General features: G+C 41.3%; 1 protein-coding gene across 5 annotated transcripts in view; it reads left to right on the plus strand.

The window, feature by feature from the left end:
• TECPR1 (tectonin beta-propeller repeat containing 1) overlaps positions 1–18151 on the plus strand; it is an 88865-nt gene that overhangs the window by 23495 nt on the left and 47219 nt on the right. For 2 of the 5 annotated variants that reach the window (XM_072597822.1, XM_072597821.1), the window contains exons 2-8: positions 4355–4589; positions 6204–6386; positions 6709–6831; positions 10769–10894; positions 13931–14105; positions 14222–14322; positions 17053–17154. In XM_072597822.1, coding sequence (XP_072453923.1) covers positions 4365–4589; positions 6204–6386; positions 6709–6831; positions 10769–10894; positions 13931–14105; positions 14222–14322; positions 17053–17154 — 1035 coding nt within the window. In that variant the 5' untranslated portion in view covers positions 4355–4364. Of the gene's footprint in view, positions 1–4351; positions 4590–6203; positions 6387–6708; positions 6832–10768; positions 10895–13930; positions 14106–14221; positions 14323–17052; positions 17155–18151 lie in introns of those variants that run through there. The other 3 variants (XM_072597823.1, XM_072597824.1, XM_072597825.1) reach the window with 3 other exon arrangements.

The following is an 18151-nucleotide window of genomic DNA, read 5'->3' on the forward strand; positions in this document are numbered from 1 at the left end:
TGTCACTTTACTGGAAATCAAGTGACTATTAATCTCTCTCTTTTTTAATGTTTATTTATTTATTTTGCGTTTTCACCATTCATTTCCACAAAATTTTGAGTTCCAAATTTTCTCCCCATCTCTCCTCTCCCCCCACCCCAAAACACCATGCATTCTGATTACTCCTTTCCCCAATCTGCCCTCCCTTCTATCACACCCCTTCCTTCCTTTATCCCTATCTTCTCTCTTTTCTTGAAGGGCAAGATAGATTTCTATACCCCATTACTTGTATTTCTTATTTCCCAGTTAGCGTGCAAAAACAATTCTCAACATTCATGAGTTCCAACTTCTCTCCCTTCCTCCCTCCTCACCCATCCACACTGAGAAGGCAAGCAATTCAATATAGCCTACATATGTGCAGTTTTGCAAAAGACTTCCATAATAGTCATGTTGTGTAAGACTATATTTCCCTTCATCCTATCCTGTCCCCCATTTATTTTATTCTCTCTTTTGACCTTGTCCATCCCCCAAAATGTTTACTTCTAATTCCTTCCTCATCCCATTTGCCCTCCCTTCTATCATCCCCACCCCACTTGTCCCCTTCTCCCCTACTTTCCTGTAGTGTAAAATAGATTTTCATACCAATTGAGTGTGCGTGTTATTCCCTCCTTAAGCCAAAAGTGATGAGAGTAAGCTTCACTTTTTCCCTCTCACCTCCCCCCTTTTCCCCTCCATTGAAAAAGTTTTTCCTTGCATCTTTTATGAGAGATAATTTGCCCTGTTCCATTTCTCCCTTTCTCCATCCAATATATTCCTCTGTCACCCCTTAATTTTATTTTTTTAGATATGATCCCTTCCTATTCAACTTACCTTGTGCTCTCTGCGTGTGTGTGTGTGTGTGTGTGTGTGTGTGTGTGTGTGTGTGTGTAATGCCTCCAACTACCCAAATACTGAGACAAGTTTCTAGAGTTACAAATGTCATCTTTCCATGTAGGAATGTGAACAGCTCAACTTTAGTAAGTCCCTTATGATTTCTTTTTCCTGTTTACCTTTTCCTGCTTCTCTTGTTTGAAAGTCAGATTTTCTGTTCAGCTCTGGTCTTTTCATCAAGAATGCTTGAAAGTCCTCTATTTCATCGAATTACCATCTTTTCCTCTGGAATATTGTACTCAGTTTTGCTGGGTAGGTGATTCTTGGTTTTAGTCCTAGTTCCTTTGACTTCTGGAATACCCTATTCCACACCCTTCGATCCCTTAATGTGGAAGCTGCTAGATCTTGTGTTATCCTGATTGCATTTCCACAGTACTCAAATTGTTTCTTTCTAGCTGCTTGCAATATTTTCTCCTTGACCTGGGAACTCTGAAATTTTGCTTCAACATTCCTAGGAGTTTCTCTTTTCAGATCTTTTTCAGGAGGTGATCGGTGGATTCTTTCAATGTTTATTTTACCCTCTGGTTCTAGAATATCAGGGCAGTTTTCCTTGACAGTTTCATGAAAGATGATGTATGGGCTCCTTTTTTGATCGTGACTTTCAGGTAGTCCTATAATTTTTAAATTGTTTCTCCTGGATCTATTTTCCAGGTCAGTTGTTTTTCCAATGAGATATTTCACATTTTCTTCTATTTTTTCATTCTTTTGGTTTTGTTTTGTAATTTCTTGGTTTCTCATAAAGTCATGAGCAGATGGAAATCTGCTCCATTCTAATTTTTGAAGAACTATTTTCTTCAGTGAGCTTTTGAACCTTCTTTTCCATTTGGCCAATTCTGCTTTTTAAAGCATTTTTCTCCTCATGGGCTTTTTGAACCTCTTTTGCCATTTGGATTAGTCTATTTTTAAAGGTATTATTTTCTTCAGCATTTTTTTGGGTCTTCTTTAGCAAGCTGTTGACTCACTTTTCATGATTTTCTTGCATTGCTCTCATTTCTCTTCCCAGTTTTTCCTCCACCTCTCTCACTTGATTTTCAAAATCCTTTTTGAGTGCTTCCATGGCCTGACACCATTGCATATTTATTTTGGAGGTTTTGGATGCAGAAGCCTTGACTTTTAGGTCTTCCTCTGATGGTATGCATTGTTCTTCTTCATCTGAAAGGATATAAGAAAATACCTGTTCACCAGGAAAGTAACCTTCTATGGTCTTATTTATTTCCCCCTTTTTTGTGCATTTTCCCAGCCAGTTACTTGACTTTTGGGTCCTTTGTCAAGAGGAGGATGTACTCTGTGGACCTGTAAGTTCTCAGTTCCTCCAAGGTGTCGCAATCAAGGGAGAGGAGTTACTCCTCTTGTCTGTGAGCAACCACAAGCACTCTGTTCCGCCCAGGATCTGCCAGTAGGGTTCCCTCTCCAGAGCCTCCACCAGGCCAACCAACACTCCTTCTCACCTCAGGGCTGAGATCCGGATCAGCTGCGATTTCCCTAGGGGCTTTAGGCTGAGGGCCCCTAAAATGGATGCTATACTGCAGCAACTGCTGCTGCCCTGGGGCCACTTGGGCCAGACCTTGTTCCCTTGTTGGGAGTTGAAAGTGCTTTCTCACTGACCTTTGAAACTGCCTTTGGTGTTTGTGAGTTAAGGGATCTGGGGACTGCAGCAGCTGCTGGGTATTCCGTGTGCCCTGAGGCCTGCTCCAGTCCTGTCCCTGCCCTGTGGCCAAGGCCTGGCTTTGCTTGCTCCATTCCCAGTGGATAGACCTTTCCTGTTGGCCTTCCAGGTTGCCTTGGACTGGAAATCTTTCACTCTGTCATTTTGTGGCTTCTGCCTCTCTAGAATTTGTTTAGAGTCATTTTTTACAGGTATTTTATGGGCTATGGGAGGGAGCTTCTACAGGTCTGTCTTTCTGCTTCACCATCTTGGCTCCATCCCCACTGAAACCAAATTGTGAAGGGCTTCATGTGTCATGCAGAAAGTTTTGAATTTTTATCTTAAATGCAGTGGGGGCAGGGAGAGGGAGGCACCTAGGTGGTGGAGTGGATGGAGCACGGGCCCTGAAGTCAGGAGGACCTGAATGCAAATCAGGCCTCAGAAACTTACTGGCTCTGTGACCCTGGGCAAGACACTTAATGTCAGTCACCCCCACCCCCAATAAATAAACAAACAAATAAATAAGTAAATAAATTTGGTAGGGAGTCACTGGAGCTTCTTGAATGAATGGAAAAAAAAAAACTAAGTGTTTACCATGAACCAGGTCCTGTGCTGCAGATAGAAATGCAAATAAAAAGCAGCTAGGTGATTCAGATTCCATGTATGTAGTACTAGAGTGGGAGTCAGAAAGAACTGAGATCAGTCGTTTACTGACTGTGTGACCCTGGGCAAGTCACTTAACTGTTGTCTGTCTCTGTTTTTCTCATCTGTAAAATGAGGATAATAGTACACCTCACTCACAGGGTTGTTTTCAAGGTAAAATGAGATAGTATTTGTAAAGTGCTTTGTAAACCTTAAAATACTGTATAAATGCTAGTGAGGACGATGATGATGATGGCGATCATGAAGACCATGACACCAAACAGTCCCTGCCCTCATGTAGCTTATGTTCTAATAAGATAAAGCATAGAGGGGAGTTGTGGTTCTGGAATGGTGTTTCTGGTCTGGAATGTTGCAGGAATAGAGAGCCCAAAGGGTAATTCATTGATTTGTTATTTCCAGAAATGGTAGTGTTGAGTGGACTATTGCTCCTAGAACTAGAGGGGAAATTCAGTGGAGAGACTGCTGAAAAAGATGTGTCTGGTGGCACAGGATGGAGATATCTGGGGAGTAGCTTGGTAGGTCTGAGTCTGGGCTAGAAAGTAGGAGAAATTGGATTGAAATGTAATGAGTTAGTTGATATTGAAACATTCATAGATATTCATTGGGTCTGAATCTCCCCAGTTGTATTATGGTTTGGTCCATAACTTTCCATCATTTTACAAAAATTAGGGACTTTGTCAAATGTTTTGCCAAAATCCAAGTAAACTCTGACTTCATTTTCCTGGCCTGTCAGTTTAGTAATTCTGTCAAGAAAGAAAATAAGGTCCGTTTGGCATGACCTGTTCTTGATGAGGCCATGCTGTCTCTTTGTGATCACTATTTCATTAGCTATCCCTTGAATAATAAGGTGCTCTAGAATTTTTGCAGAAATGTAAGTCAGACTTACTGGTCTTTAGTCACTTTGGGCTTGTGTAGCCCATCCTTTTGATGCTTTCCTCATTGAAATTGAATTTAGTAGTAAGAATGTAAGTATTGCCCTCTGTATGAATGAATGAGCATCATTAATTAATTATTTATTAAAGCCTGCCACCTATGATTTATTCAGACTTTTTCACACATAGGAGTTATTTAGCTCCAGTGGGGAAGACTCTGGAGGCACTAACAACCTGCTAATTTGGTGTTTCTTTTGCCCAGCAGCTGCCCAGCCATGCCAAATTCCTTGCTGTGGGCTGTAGATATCTTTGGGAGAGTATACACGCTTGCCACAGCTGGCCAGTACTGGGAACTCTGCAAGGATGCCCATCTGGAGTTCAAGCGAGTCAGTGCAGTAAAGCAGTGCTGCTGGGGGATTGCTTGTGACAATCAAGTCTATGTGTACGTGTGCTCCAGTGATGTCCCCATCCGGCACCGGGAGGAAACCTATGAGAACCAGGTAGGGGCTTCCCAGACTTCCATCCCCAGGGAGAGCCCAGTTGCTTTCTGTATGATTAAATCAAACTTGGCTTGATTAAAAATTAAAAAGGAAAAAATGAGAGAGGAGGGGCATGTGTAATGTAAGGATCCCTGGGCTCCAAATCAGGAGTAACAGTCATGGTGCTAGGTGAACTTGGCCCAGTCACTTCATCTTTCTAGGTTTCAGATTCCTCCTCTGTAAAAGGTAGGGGTTGGACTCCTTGATTGCTCAGGTCCTTTCCAGTACTACTAGTCTATTTCTATGAAAAGCAGAATTGAGCAATAAACCTTTATTTTTTTGATAGGCAGAGAGAACAGTTCTTTCTTTTCTTTCTTCCTGTCTCCCTCTTTCTCCATTAGACCAAAGTTTAATTTCCTCTTTTATGTCCCAGGCTAAATCAATAAGAATCAAAATATCAGAAGGTGGAGTTTCTCATCAGTCAATCTCTAAGTGTTTATTAAAGCCTTCCTATTTGCCAAGTACTTTCTTGAAGTGCCAGGAGTACAAAGAAAGGCAGCTTAGATGTTGGAGGACTGGTTGGTTTTCTGAAATGTTTGGGGCCAAGATTGCAGCGTAAATGGAAACATTTTCTCTACTAGAACATTTCTAGAGCCTTTCTACTCTAGAGAGAGAGTCTCCATAGTGCATTAAGTCCCTCTGTGCTCAGGCAGTGTTTTCAGACACAGGGCTAGATCGTTAGGAGGCCTGGGTTCTAGTCCCAGCTCTGCCACTAACCAGTTGTGTTATTCTAGACAAGGTCTTTTATTTCTCATTAGCAGAGAATATTATCTATTAAATGAGAGAAAAACTTGTCCCACCTCTCTCACTTATACAGTGTTTGTGAGGACAAAGAGTTGTCACTAGGTAGCATCGTGGGTAGAGTGCTTGACTTGGCATTGGGAAGATCTGAATTCAAATTCTACTTTAGACACTTAGTAAGTATATGAGGAAACTGAGGCTGTGAAATAGGGATTAATAATAGTACTTAGTTCACTGGTTAGGATTAAATGAAATAACACATAAAATCTATTGCTTACAAATCTTAAGATGCTATTTTAATGTTAACTATTATTTTACTATATGTAGAATTATTATGGAAAAATAAAAATGCTACTTAGCTGTAACGACACTGCAGCTTCCTCTCCCTCCTAGAAAAGTCCTCATGATCTGTCGGCTTCTCTTCCTACTGTCTCAGTCCAGAGCCCTGATTAAGCCATGAATGATTATTATTGTTGTCATCATTATTAATAGCTGCCATCTCCATAGGACTTTCAGCTTTACAAATTGCTTCTTGCCTGTTATCCAGTTTAAGCCTAGTAACAGCCTTGTTGGTGTTTAAGTACTACAAATATTATCCCCATGTTACAAATCAGAAAACTGAGGCTTAGAAATGTTAAGTGACTTGTCTACTGTCATACAGTTTTTTTTTTTAATTTTTTTAATTTTTTTTATTTTCTGTCATACAGTTCTTAAGTGTTAAAAGGCAGGATTGAAACCAAAATCTCTCCTGACTCTAAATCTGATATTCTTTTGCTATTTTTTTTCAAAAGCACAATTGAAGTCTGTATTTTCCCTCTTTTGTTTCCTGAATAGCGATGGAATCCAGTTGGTGGTTTCTGTGAAAAGCTCATGCCCAGTGACCGCTGGCAGTGGAGCGACGTGAGTGGGCTCAAGCACCAACAGCTGGATAGTTTGGTGCTGCCATCACCACACTGGGAGTGGGAGTCTGACTGGTACGTGGATGAAAATTTTGGAGGGGAACCCACCGAGAAAGGGGTAGGTGACTCAAATACCCACCCACTTAGATTCCCTGTAGGAAGTTGACGTCTTTGGCCAGGCCCCTCCTCTGAAATGCCGCTCTCCCCTCTGTACCACTTGGAGTTAGCATCCTCACCCCTGCCACTACCCCACCGTTACCCTGGCCCATGTTGTGTGTGCCATCCCTGCTTGCTCCACTGTGATTGATTTGCTTGCGTGTGATGTTGTCTCTTTCTGGATACCCTGCCCATCTTCCTTCTTCCTTGCCCATGTCCTGACTACTCTCCCCAATGCTTTCTTCACCTGAACTTCATAAAGGAAAACTCCCTTGTTGTTTCAGGGATGGACGTATGCCATGGACTTTCCTGCCACCTACACTAGGGACAAGAAATGGAACTCTTGTGTGCGACGACGCAAGTGGATCCGCTACAGAAGATACAAATCCCGGGACACTTGGGCCAAGGTCTCCTCCAATTTTTTTTTTTTTTTTTGCTTCATCACTATGTGAATCAGAAGTAGCTGAGTGAAGGTCACAAAAGAAAGCTCTTTCCAGTGCCAGGAAGCATGATATTAGATATTGTATGTGGAAATATTATAAATATTCCCAAATTCTTAACCCAGCCCATTTCTTATGCTTTATGATACTCCTCTGTGCCTCACAGCCTGACTGCCCCATTTAAGTGCTGTCATTCACACACAAAGTTCCCCTGATTGACCTACCATCAGGACGTAGGCTTTTAAGTTGGGTGGCATTTTTCTCCCCCTGTCTTTTAAAAATGTTTTACTACTTACATTATATTTTAATATAGTAAACAATATATAGTACATGGTACTATATAGTATAATATATAGTATATCATAATATAGTATATTTTCACACTACGGATATGTACAGCAGCTTAGGAATTTCTTTATTTCGTACCCCTAAGTTCTTTTTCTCTTCCTGTGTATGTGTGTGTGGGAAAAGGGTTCCCGTCTGTGGAGATGGGTTTGAATGGAGCTATCCATACTCTCTCAACCACTTCCCCCTTTGGGTCACAGAATCATAGATGCAGCAGCCACATAGTTCAACCCTCTTCTTTTGCATATGAGAAAACTGAGGCCTAACTAAGGCTATATGTTTGTCCAAGATCATGCAGGTAATAAGGGTCAGAGGTGGGATTTGAACCCAGCTCCTTTTGACTCTGCAGGTAGTGTTGTTTGAAATGTAATGTCAGGATGGCAGGCCTGGATATGAGTTGCAGTCTGAGGCCATAGAATTGAGTAAAACCATTGGGGATCAAACTCGTAACTTTGGCCTTATGAACGTTGTACTCCAGGCAGCTGAACTAATTAGTCATAGTTACCCATGATAAGTTAAATAAGACCAAAACGCTTACGTGCTGACTTGCCCTCAGTTTATCAGTTTGTTTCTTTCCTTGAGCTCATAGGGCCTGTAGCTTCAGGCAGAAGGTCACACTATTTTACCTTGTCCTAACAAGGCCTCACATGCCAACTTTACACTTTCTTGCTGTTCTCTACGTGCCCCCCCTCAAAAAAAAAGATTGCCATAGCATAAAACCACTTGATATCCACATGTACACTGGGGTCCAGTGACAGAGATTTCCTTGCTATTCTCACCCAAGCTACTCTACATTTGGACTGTTTATTTTCCCTGGTTTTCCCTCATGCCTGGAATTCTCTCCATCTCCTGGATTTCCTGGCTTCCTTCAAGCCCCACCTAACATTTTACCTTCTAAAAGAAGTCTTTTCCAATTCCCCTTAATGCTAGTGCCTTGCCTCTGAGGTGATCTCCAATTTGTCCTGTACATATCTTGTTTTCACATAGTTGTCTTCAGGTTGTCTCCCCCTTGAAGGCAAGGACTGTCTCTCACTTTTCTTTGTATCTCTTGTACTTGGCTCGATGCTCGGCACTTTATAGGTACTTTATAAATAAATGCTCATTGACTGACTGATTTGACCTAAAAGATCCTCAGCAGCTCTTGTGTTTCCCTCATTCAAACATTTGCCATATCTGGATTATTCATGTACTTGTCAGAGGATCTGAATTCTGGTTCTGATACCACCACTGAGTAGCTCTGTGACTGAGCAAGCCCTCAAACAGATCTAAGTGTAGTGTGATGGGGAGCACGCTGGACTTGGAGTTGGGAAGGCTTGGGTTCACTTCCTGTTTCACATACTTCATAGCTGTCTGACCCTGGGCAAATCATTTGATCTTCAAGGGCTTCAGTTTTCTCACCCATATGGGGGGATTGGACCTAATGATCTCTCAGGTCCCTCTGACTTTACATCTATTCTGATCTAGTCTCATAACATAGCTAAGAGATTCATTGAGGTAATAGGTGTGAAGATATTCTGCATATACAAATTGTTTTTACTATGAACTTAAATAGCTTGTATAAAAAGAACTTAATGACCTCCAAACTGTTCCTGTAACTATTCCTCTTACCGTCTAGCTTTGTTCAGCATACATGTATAGATTTTCACACATACTGTTATAGTAGGTGTGTAAATATTACTTTGCATCCAACTCTTTTCACTTAACAGTATTTTATACATACATTTCCATGTATCAGCAAAGTCTGCATACTTGCCATTTAAAATAACTATAGTAGGCAGTTGTAGCAGGAAGCAGCATGGATAACAGACAGAGGTGCAGATGTGGAGGAAGGGATTCTGGGCTTTCAGTCTGGCACATACTGGTTGTATGAATGTGGTCAAGCCACTTACCCTCTCACTGTCCCTAGGCGGTGAAAGACCAGGCGTTCTTAATCTGGGCTTTGTGAGCTTATTTTATTTTATTTTATTGTTTTTTTTCTTAACAATTTTGTAGTCATGTTTCATGTAATTGGTTTCTTTCATAATTCTCTGTATTTTATTTAAAATGTTCTTCTGAGAAGAGAAACAAAAGTTTCACCACCTGCCAAAGGGGTCCATGAGACAAAGAAAGTTAAGGACCCCTGAATCAGACCATCCGTTGCTAACTTGCATCTGTGGAGGGGATTTCCACAGCTGGATTTCCTAACGCTGATGAAATCATAAAACTGAACCAGAAAAAGATCTTTTTCCTGTGTGATCCTCAAGTAGGAGGTTACTGAACTGCTTCTCTCTTGTTAGGGGTCAAACAAAAACTCTTCAAAAAATGTAAGGTCCTATACTATCAGACTTGGGTTGATTGTTGATTATTTTTGCTGAACTGTTATTTTTTTCTCCTTTTTGATTCTTTATTCCAAGGTTGGCTTATGGGGATTGGGGGTAGGGAAAGAAGGAAGAAGTAAATGGAGGTGATGTAAAAGCAAAAGACACCAGTAAAATAAATGTCATAGAGAAGCTGAGTTATAGAGTAAAGAGAGCTGACTAGGAAGCCAGGAAGACTTGGGTTCACATCCTGCTTCTGATAATCACTGGCTGTGTGACCCTGGGCAAGGCCCTTAGCCCCTCAGTGCTGCAGCCTCTAGGCAGGTCTCTAAGAAGAGAAGGGGCCAACCTACCTACACTGGTAAAGGAAATTGCCTCACTTGGGAATTCCTTATGCCAATGAAATCACAGATGTAGTCCCTATTTAAAATTTTTTTATTCTGAATTTAATGAACACCAAAAAGGAGTGTTTTAGAATAAAAAGTAGAATAGAAAAGTGTATGTGGTCTAGTCTCTTTTTCTACTCCTTGTAATGTATATATGTATATAAGAATACACACGTGCGTGTGTACGTATGTATAAGTATGCATGTATATGTATGTATATATCCATGTGTATGTATAGTATTTGTGGTATATTATACATGTGATATATAAAGTATTATTAGCGTATAGTACAGTGTATAGCGTATAGACTCTTCGTGACCCTATTTGAGATTTTCTTGGCAAAGATACTGGAATAGTTTGCCATTTTCTTCTCCAGCTCATTTTACAGATTAGGAAACTGAGGCAAACAGGATTGAATGACTTGCACAGGATTACACAACTAATAAGTATCTGAGGCTAGATGTGAACTCAGGAAGTCTTCCTCACTCCAGACCTGGTACTCTATCCCACTGTGCCCCCCGGCTGCCCTTGGAATTCTCAATACACAAATATAGTACCATATCCTTATATAATAAGAAATAGCCAAGTCTTTGTCGTGAAGAATCTTGGGCAAATGTGTCTGTTGCATTATGACTGGTAGGGAATGAGTCAAGCATAGGTAATAGAAGAATGAAAAGTCCAAGATGGATAGAAACTTTGTACCTTTCAGTAATGATGGTGATACAGAATTTTAAAATGAACATGAAATAAATGGTTTTGGGGAACAAATTAGAAATACTTGGATATTGTGTTCACCTGGACAATAGGAAGGAAAATTTTGGAGTATTCATTCTTCTCGGTTCCATTAGTTGGGCTTGGGCTCTTCCTTTGTTTCAGATTCCATCCCACGATGACCCTAAACAGCTGCCTGATCCTTTCAATGATCTCTCCATTGGAGGATGGGAAATCACAGATGAACCTGTAGGTCGACTCTCTGTTTGGGCAGTTTCCCTGCAAGGCAAGGTAGAACTGTGGACTTTATTTTTACCCTTTTCCCTAACCTGGGGTGGGGAATGAGAATTAGGGAAGGGGATAGGGGAAGTCCAGTCAGATTTCTTCTCATTGAGATTGGGTGATGGATTCCATTTTCTTGTGTAGGTGGATAAAGGTGATGAAATGTTTTTCTTTTAAATTTTTCAGTAGTTGGGCATTATTTGTGGATCACCTACTGTGTTTAGCTCTGGTCTATGGCAAAACTTCTTTAGTGTGCCATAATCTTCCAGAGCATTCTGGGTACACACTGTACTATACCAAATCATGTTTGTCCTCAGAATTAGAATGTAGTTCTTACTCTGTGGATGGACGCCAGTTCTGCCCTTGACCTCTATGTCTTGCGTGTTCCCTTTTCTCAACCCCAACCCTGAAATCTCTGGATATTCCTGCTTTGTCTGTTCATCCTCCTAATTAGAACCCAGATGAAGGTTTGACCCAGGTGTCTGTAAGCCTGGCGGCTTAGCTGTCATTGTTGGTGATTGCCACTTATTCTTTTTTCCATTATAATCATTGACAGAGTTTTGTCCTTGCGTGCTTACAGGCTTCCTCTAACATAGGGTTTCCAGTCTTCTCTTCCTTTGTTTTCACCGTGTATATCACCATGTATTTATAAATATATGAGTATACCATGGTATTGAGAGATTCAAAAGTAATGCACTTATTTTTATCTGGCTGTATTTTTCCTCCCTCCAAACCTCCTCCCCCAAGACGCAGCTAGATATCTCCTCCTCAGACTGTCTCCCTCCTTTAAGATCTCCCTTTCTGAACTCCTGTAGCATTTACTATTCATGCTGTTTCATATGAAGCTTACATTATTAATGATTCCTTTTTATGTGTGTGCACATGGCTAGACTTGCAGGTTCCTTTAGTGCAAGCACGTTGTTTTATTCTTTTTTACGTGCTTCTCAGGGTAGCACAACATTGGACACAGAGCAGATAATGGATTTTTACTAAGGGACTTTTGGTCTGAGCAGAGAAGATCAGATTAATTAGGAACCGAACAAGTGTGTAAGCATGTGTGTGTGGGCATGTGTCCCCAAGTGTATTCACATTCCTTAGAACAGATATGCAGGATGGCCACTAGCCTTCAGGAGCTACTCCAGGGAGGAAAGGCAACCACACAGTCAGACAAGTGCCTAGTATTCTTTTAAATTTCCATTTTGATTTTGGAATGTGTCTGGTAATTTTCCCACAAGATTTCGATTGTGTTTAATCCAGAAATCATTTCTGTTTAGAGTAGCTTGCCTTCCAGATCATGTTTATCTTAGACTGATATCAAAACTGAGATTGCTTTCATGTACACATGTTAGTTAATGCCTGACAGGCGAGGAGTGGGGAGTGGGGAAAGGGACCCAAGAGCAAATGCAGAGGTGAGGGGTGGCCTCATTGGGAGCAGAAATTTGCCAGAATAATCCATGAAATAGTGAAGCCAAATATGGGTAATGAAAAATTGACTCTGTATGTATATGTAGGATTAGTGTTTATGAAATAGTTCCTAGGATCATAGATGTAAAGCTGGAAGGGATTTGAGGCCAGCTGGTCTAACCTTCTCATTTTATAGACAAGAAAACTGCTCAGGGAATTTAAGTGACTTGTCCTGGGTCACACAGGTAATAATTGTCCAAGGCAGGATTTGAACCTAGCTCCTCTTTTGACATACCAAAGTAGAAATCATTTCCCCTGACAATTTAATTGGAGAATCAAGAAACAAATGATAATACGAAACTGTAATTAAGAATTAAACTGAATCTGCTTGAGTGAAAAAGTATATGGGATAGTGTAATGGATGACTTAGAAGGATGAAAACCATGGCTGTAGTAATTGAATTACACATGCATTCGTAGAATGGGAGAAGGTAGAGTCACAAAGTAGATGCCCCCTTGTAGGGCTACAGAAGCCCTTGTCTCACCTTTCATATCCTTTAAGCTTCTGAGCAGGACCAATGAAACTTAGACATTTGCATATGACTAAGCCCAGACATTTCCTTTGCCCTTCTCAGGATCTCCCCTCTTCTCCCACGCCATTCCTGGAGCCTTAGACTGGATTTGTCCCCCTCACCCCTCCTGTGAGATGGAAAGATCCCAGGAGGATGCTCTTTCTTCCTCACTAACCTTCCCTGCCTCCCTTCTTTGTCTTGCCTTGTTCCTCTTCGGATAGGGCTTGCTTTTTCGTTGCTCAGGGTTGCCGTACATATAGGCCTCCACTAGGGGGACATGCAGGACAAAATATGCTGCCACCATTTTCAGTCTAGTCCCTCTCTGCCTTTGAACCACGGGCTATTTAAAAGCTGGTATGAGTGTGCAGATTGGGGACATGTGTGTATGTATGCATTTATATATGCAGTTGTACTTAGGTGATTATGTGTATGTTGCAACCATGTTTAGCAGAACGCTTAGTATGTCTTCTGCTTTGTATAGACTGACATAGACAAAGACCGGAACTTTACACTTTGATCTTGAAAGCTGTCGCAAGTAGGTTGAGATCTGGGGGATGAGGAGCAATGTTCTGTTTAAAATTTCAGTTCTGCGTGTGAGAGGCAGATAGCTATGGAGCCAGAATGACTTCTTTCAGCCTTCCTCCCAAGCTTCAGGAACAGGCTTTAAATCTTCTGGGTTAGATACATGTACAGAAGGCTGAGTCTCAGTGAAAGTCCAGGAGTTCTTGCTAAGTTTATTTAAAGTTTTGATGGTTGTATTTAATCCCAACCAGTTCTCTAAATATGATGGCAAACAGTGACAACTGTCCTGACCCTGACATAGACAGCTTATGTAGTCAAGGTGAATGTAAGAAAATGTTAGTCTTCCCTTGACCCAAAGCAAAGTTACTGGGAACTGTCAGAAACCTATAGCTTCTTAGATAAATAAATGCTGTTTAAGGAATAGAGAGCATAGTCTCTGTTGGAGGGGAAATTCTGTCCTGATTTAGAGCAATGGATCAGAAAGAGGTCACCATGGTGGTGCACAGCATACTCAAAGTTTTCCATTATGTATTTTTCTTGTTTTCTAGGTATGGTACAGAGAAGATGTCTGCCACCCAAACCCTGAGGGCTCTTCTTGGTCCCTTGTAGAAACCCCAGGGGAAGCTGTACAAATCAGCTGTGGGCCCTATGATCTCCTTTGGGCCACCCTTTGGGAAGGACAAGCAATGGTTCGAGAAGGAATTGATAGGAATAACCCCAAAGGTAATGAACTGCTGTTGTCTAGCCCAGAGTCTCATGTCCTCTGAAAGCTCAGAGAGGCCTCGGGGACTTTTGCCTGATCTTAGGTTTTTTTCTGTTTTTGTTTTGGTTGCATATAGGCAGTTCCTGGTCAATAGTGGAACCACCAGTGCCTGAAAATGGGATCATGCATGTCTCTGTTGGTGTCAACGTGGTCTGGGCAGTCACTAAAGACAGAAAGGTAAGAGGTAAGGGTATCTGAGGCTTAGGTTTTGTTCCCTTTTGTGTTATTGATATATTATTACTATTTGTTGATTTTGTGACTCCATTCTTGACATGGGATAAAGTAGACACTAACCAAATAACGTGTATCATCTAATTACCCAGAAGTGCTGTACAGTCTTCTGATGTAGTGTAACTTTTGACCTCTTAATATGTTTGACTAGTGGCTGCAGTCCTTTTCCCTGTGCCCAGAGATGCCAAGATGAGAAACAACTTGTAGTGCAAAGTGATAGCAACCATTTGATTTAATATAAAAATGAGGCTTCGGTTAATTAGAACTTCCTGGAGATGTGTTTGGGTCAATCTCCTCTCTTTCTTTATCCATATTTTCTTCCACTTTTAGATACTAAAAGTTCATGTTTAAAGTCATGGCTGTAGAGGCCAGGCAAGAGCCACCGCCTGCAGCAAAGATGCCATTAGGTTTCCGCTTTGTCATTTCTTGAGAACTGAAAGTAGACTAAAGCATTTTGGAAAGTCTTTCCACAGAAAAGATGAATGTCTTACTCTTCAGCCAACCAGAGAATTAAACAGAACCCCCAAGGGTTCTGGCTGATTGGGGTTTTCTATATTCTTTGATACGCCTCAGCATTTGTGAGCTCCAACAAAAATTAAAATTAGAGATGGCCTCTGACCTTGGGTTACTCTCTAGATTTGATAGACAGAAAACAGCATCAAGGGGAAAAGGGCAGTCACTGCTTGGGCTGGCGATGGAGCAAGCACCCTCCCTCTTTCATTCCTGCTGGTATAATGCCTGCTGTGAAAGGGCGCAGCTGTCAGGATGCTAGCTACTGGCACTGGAATCAGGCTGGAATACTCTCTGGCGTTGACCCTAGGTCATTGCATGAGTTCTTTAATCTCTGGACTTGAGGCTTTTCAGATGTAAAATGAACCCAGTAATACCTATATCTGTGACAAGAATGCTGCAAAGATAAGTGAGATCAGGCATCTCAGAGCTTTTGAGAAGGAAAGGTCTTATACAACAATGTATATTTGGGAAGTGCCTACTAAAACACTGAGCTTTTGTCAGCCTCAGTTTTCTCATCTGTAAAATGGGTGTAATAATACCACTTACTTCACTGAGTGGCTGTGAAGTTCCAGTGAGATGATGCCTGTAAAGTACTTTGCACTCCTTAAAGGGAAAATTAGCTGCCATTATCGTGGTTGTTGTTGTGTGCCAGGTGTGGTGCCAGGAATACAAAGATAAAAATGAAAACGTTCCTGTTCCCAAGAAGCTTGAAATCTACTGGAGGAAAATAGCTTGTACTATACTAAATAAAAACAAAACAGACCAAGTAGTTTTGAGGAAGGACTTGATATCACAAAGGCTTTATGTAGAAGATGGCTCTTGAGCCGAGCCTTGAAGGGAAGTAGGAATTCCAAGGGGAGGAGGTGAATAGGGGAGACTTTCTAGATTTGGTGGGGGGGCAGGCTGCACGAGGCACAAAAATAAAAGAAGGGATGTCATGGATAAGGAAGAGCCTGGCAAGTTTAGCTAGAACATAGTACATGAAGGAGAATAAGGAAGGACAAATGTGGGAAAATAGGATACAGCCAGATTGTGAGGAGATCTAAATGCCAAACAGGATAACATTTTTATCCTAGAGGTAATAAGGAGCCATAGAAGTTTCTTGAACAGGGGAACAACATAGACAGATTGGTACTCTAGGAAGATGAATTTGGCACCTGTTTGGAGAGATAGATTGGAGATGGAGGAGGCTGGAGGCAGGGCAGCCTATTAGGAAATATAAAAATACATTTTAAAAAAAGAATGTAAATTATCAGTGGTGGCCTTCTACTGAAGAGTAGATATACAAATATATTTTTAAACATTTAGAGACATCTCCATCTCAAATGTTCATGTGGACTATTTGCGTCTGACCTGTGGTAGAGCCTTCTGAGCTTGTATTGGTCTGATCAGCCGCAGTCAGACACACTGTCCCTTGACTCCCAACATAGTGATGTCATTTTTGGTCCTCTGAGAAGGAAGGAGAATGAGAATGAGTTAACTAGCCAAATGTACAAATATGTTTTTAAAAATATTAAGAATCCATGTTATCAGTAGTGGCTCAGCCAGCCTGTCTACTGGAGAGTTTTTTCCCCGCTTGTAGTACCTCTACTGATTCTCTGGTAAACAAATGCTCAGCTGTTCTAGAAATGGGGTAAGGTAATGGGAGTTTACATTTGTTTTGTACTGTATGGTTACAAAGCATGTGATAGACATTCTTGCCTGATCTTCCCAACTCTTTGATGTAGGTAGTGCAAATATTGTCATTTTAGAAAGGCTTTGCCAGCTGTTGTACAGTTAGTGTCAGGATGGGGATGGGGATGTCTGCACCTGTGGTTTCTATGATATGGGAGCTCGGGGGGTGGGGGTGGGGGGAAGCTTCCTCTGCCAGGGCAGTTCAACCCCCTCTCTGAAAATCAGGTCATAGAGAGTTGCTTGGAGAACCCTGAGAGATTAAATGATTTGTCCGGGATCATCCAGCCAGTTTGGGTACAGGACTGCTGGCTTTGAGGTCAGCTCTATCTCTTATGCCATGCTATTTGTCATGCCAGTGAAAGTTTCAGGGCCAATAAAAATTGCAGCCTTTTTTAATGACTTCTTGGACTGATTTGAGGTGTAACACCATTCGTGTACCTTTCCTGTGACTTTGTAAGGATGTATTTTTTTATTTCTTGGTTTCCCTAGGTCTGGTTCAGAAGAGGTGTCAACTCTCACAATCCCTGTGGCACCAGCTGGATTGAGATGGTTGGAGAAATGATGATGGTAAACGTAGGGTTAAATGACCAGGTAGGACTGCAGAATATGTTGGGAACATTTAGATCCTTGGGTGTTTGAATCAGTGTACAGAGCAGTAGCAAGTTGTGTCACCGTGGGGACACCTGGGATGAATACTACAGTAATGTCTATCAGGTGAGGCGGCCTTCCTAGAGGAGATCAGGAAGACTGCCAAGACTTCAGGCCACTAGGCAAGATTTGTAAGACCTCAGGCCATTGATTTTCTCTCTGCCCTCCTCTGGGAAAAAGTGCGCAAGCAGAGTTGGCTTGCCCTGAGTTTCCTGGGTGTGTGCCCAGTTGCCCTCCAGAAGAGGCCACATCGATAGGTTGGGTTTAGCCAGAGATTGGCACCGTTTTTGTTCCTCATGGAATGAATCGTGCATTTTTAGTTTAGATGAATAGAGAAGAAGGTGCTTTCCTAGAGAATGTAAAGAGATCATTTAAAAGTTCTGACCTGATTTCTGTAAATCTGACTACATTTTGGCTTCTTGAAAATGTTATACAGAGTACAGAGACACCTTTATTGTCCATACTCACTGCTCAGGTTAAGGAAGCATTGTGGGAATTTTGTGAAAAGTCTGAATTTGGGAATATAGTTTTTGAAATGTAACTTTGTTACTTTCCTAAACATTTGTCATCCTTTGTAGACGTTGTTGTAACGCTGCTAACCCACAATTAAATACAGGACAGGCACTTGGAGTATTTTCTGATATGGTGATGGATTTATACTGATTTATTTATACGTTCCCATATATAGACCTCCTCCACTTTGTTCCCTGTATATGTCTTTCAGTGTTAGTTGTTTAATGCTGTGTCCATGAAAGAGAGATTAAATCTATAAGCCCATCACGCTCTGACAAAGTGAGCAGAATAGCCACTGACTCAGGTCCAGAGAATAAATTCATTCAGCTGCTTATGTAATATTTTCTAACTCCCACTTAGCTTACTTGAATGTAGCGGTGAAACTCATTTATAATTATATATATGTGAAATTATAATTTTTAACTGC

This window comes from Notamacropus eugenii, chromosome 3 (genome assembly GCF_028372415.1).
Source record: "Notamacropus eugenii isolate mMacEug1 chromosome 3, mMacEug1.pri_v2, whole genome shotgun sequence".
In the NCBI taxonomy this organism is placed as follows: Eukaryota; Metazoa; Chordata; class Mammalia; order Diprotodontia; family Macropodidae; genus Notamacropus; species Notamacropus eugenii.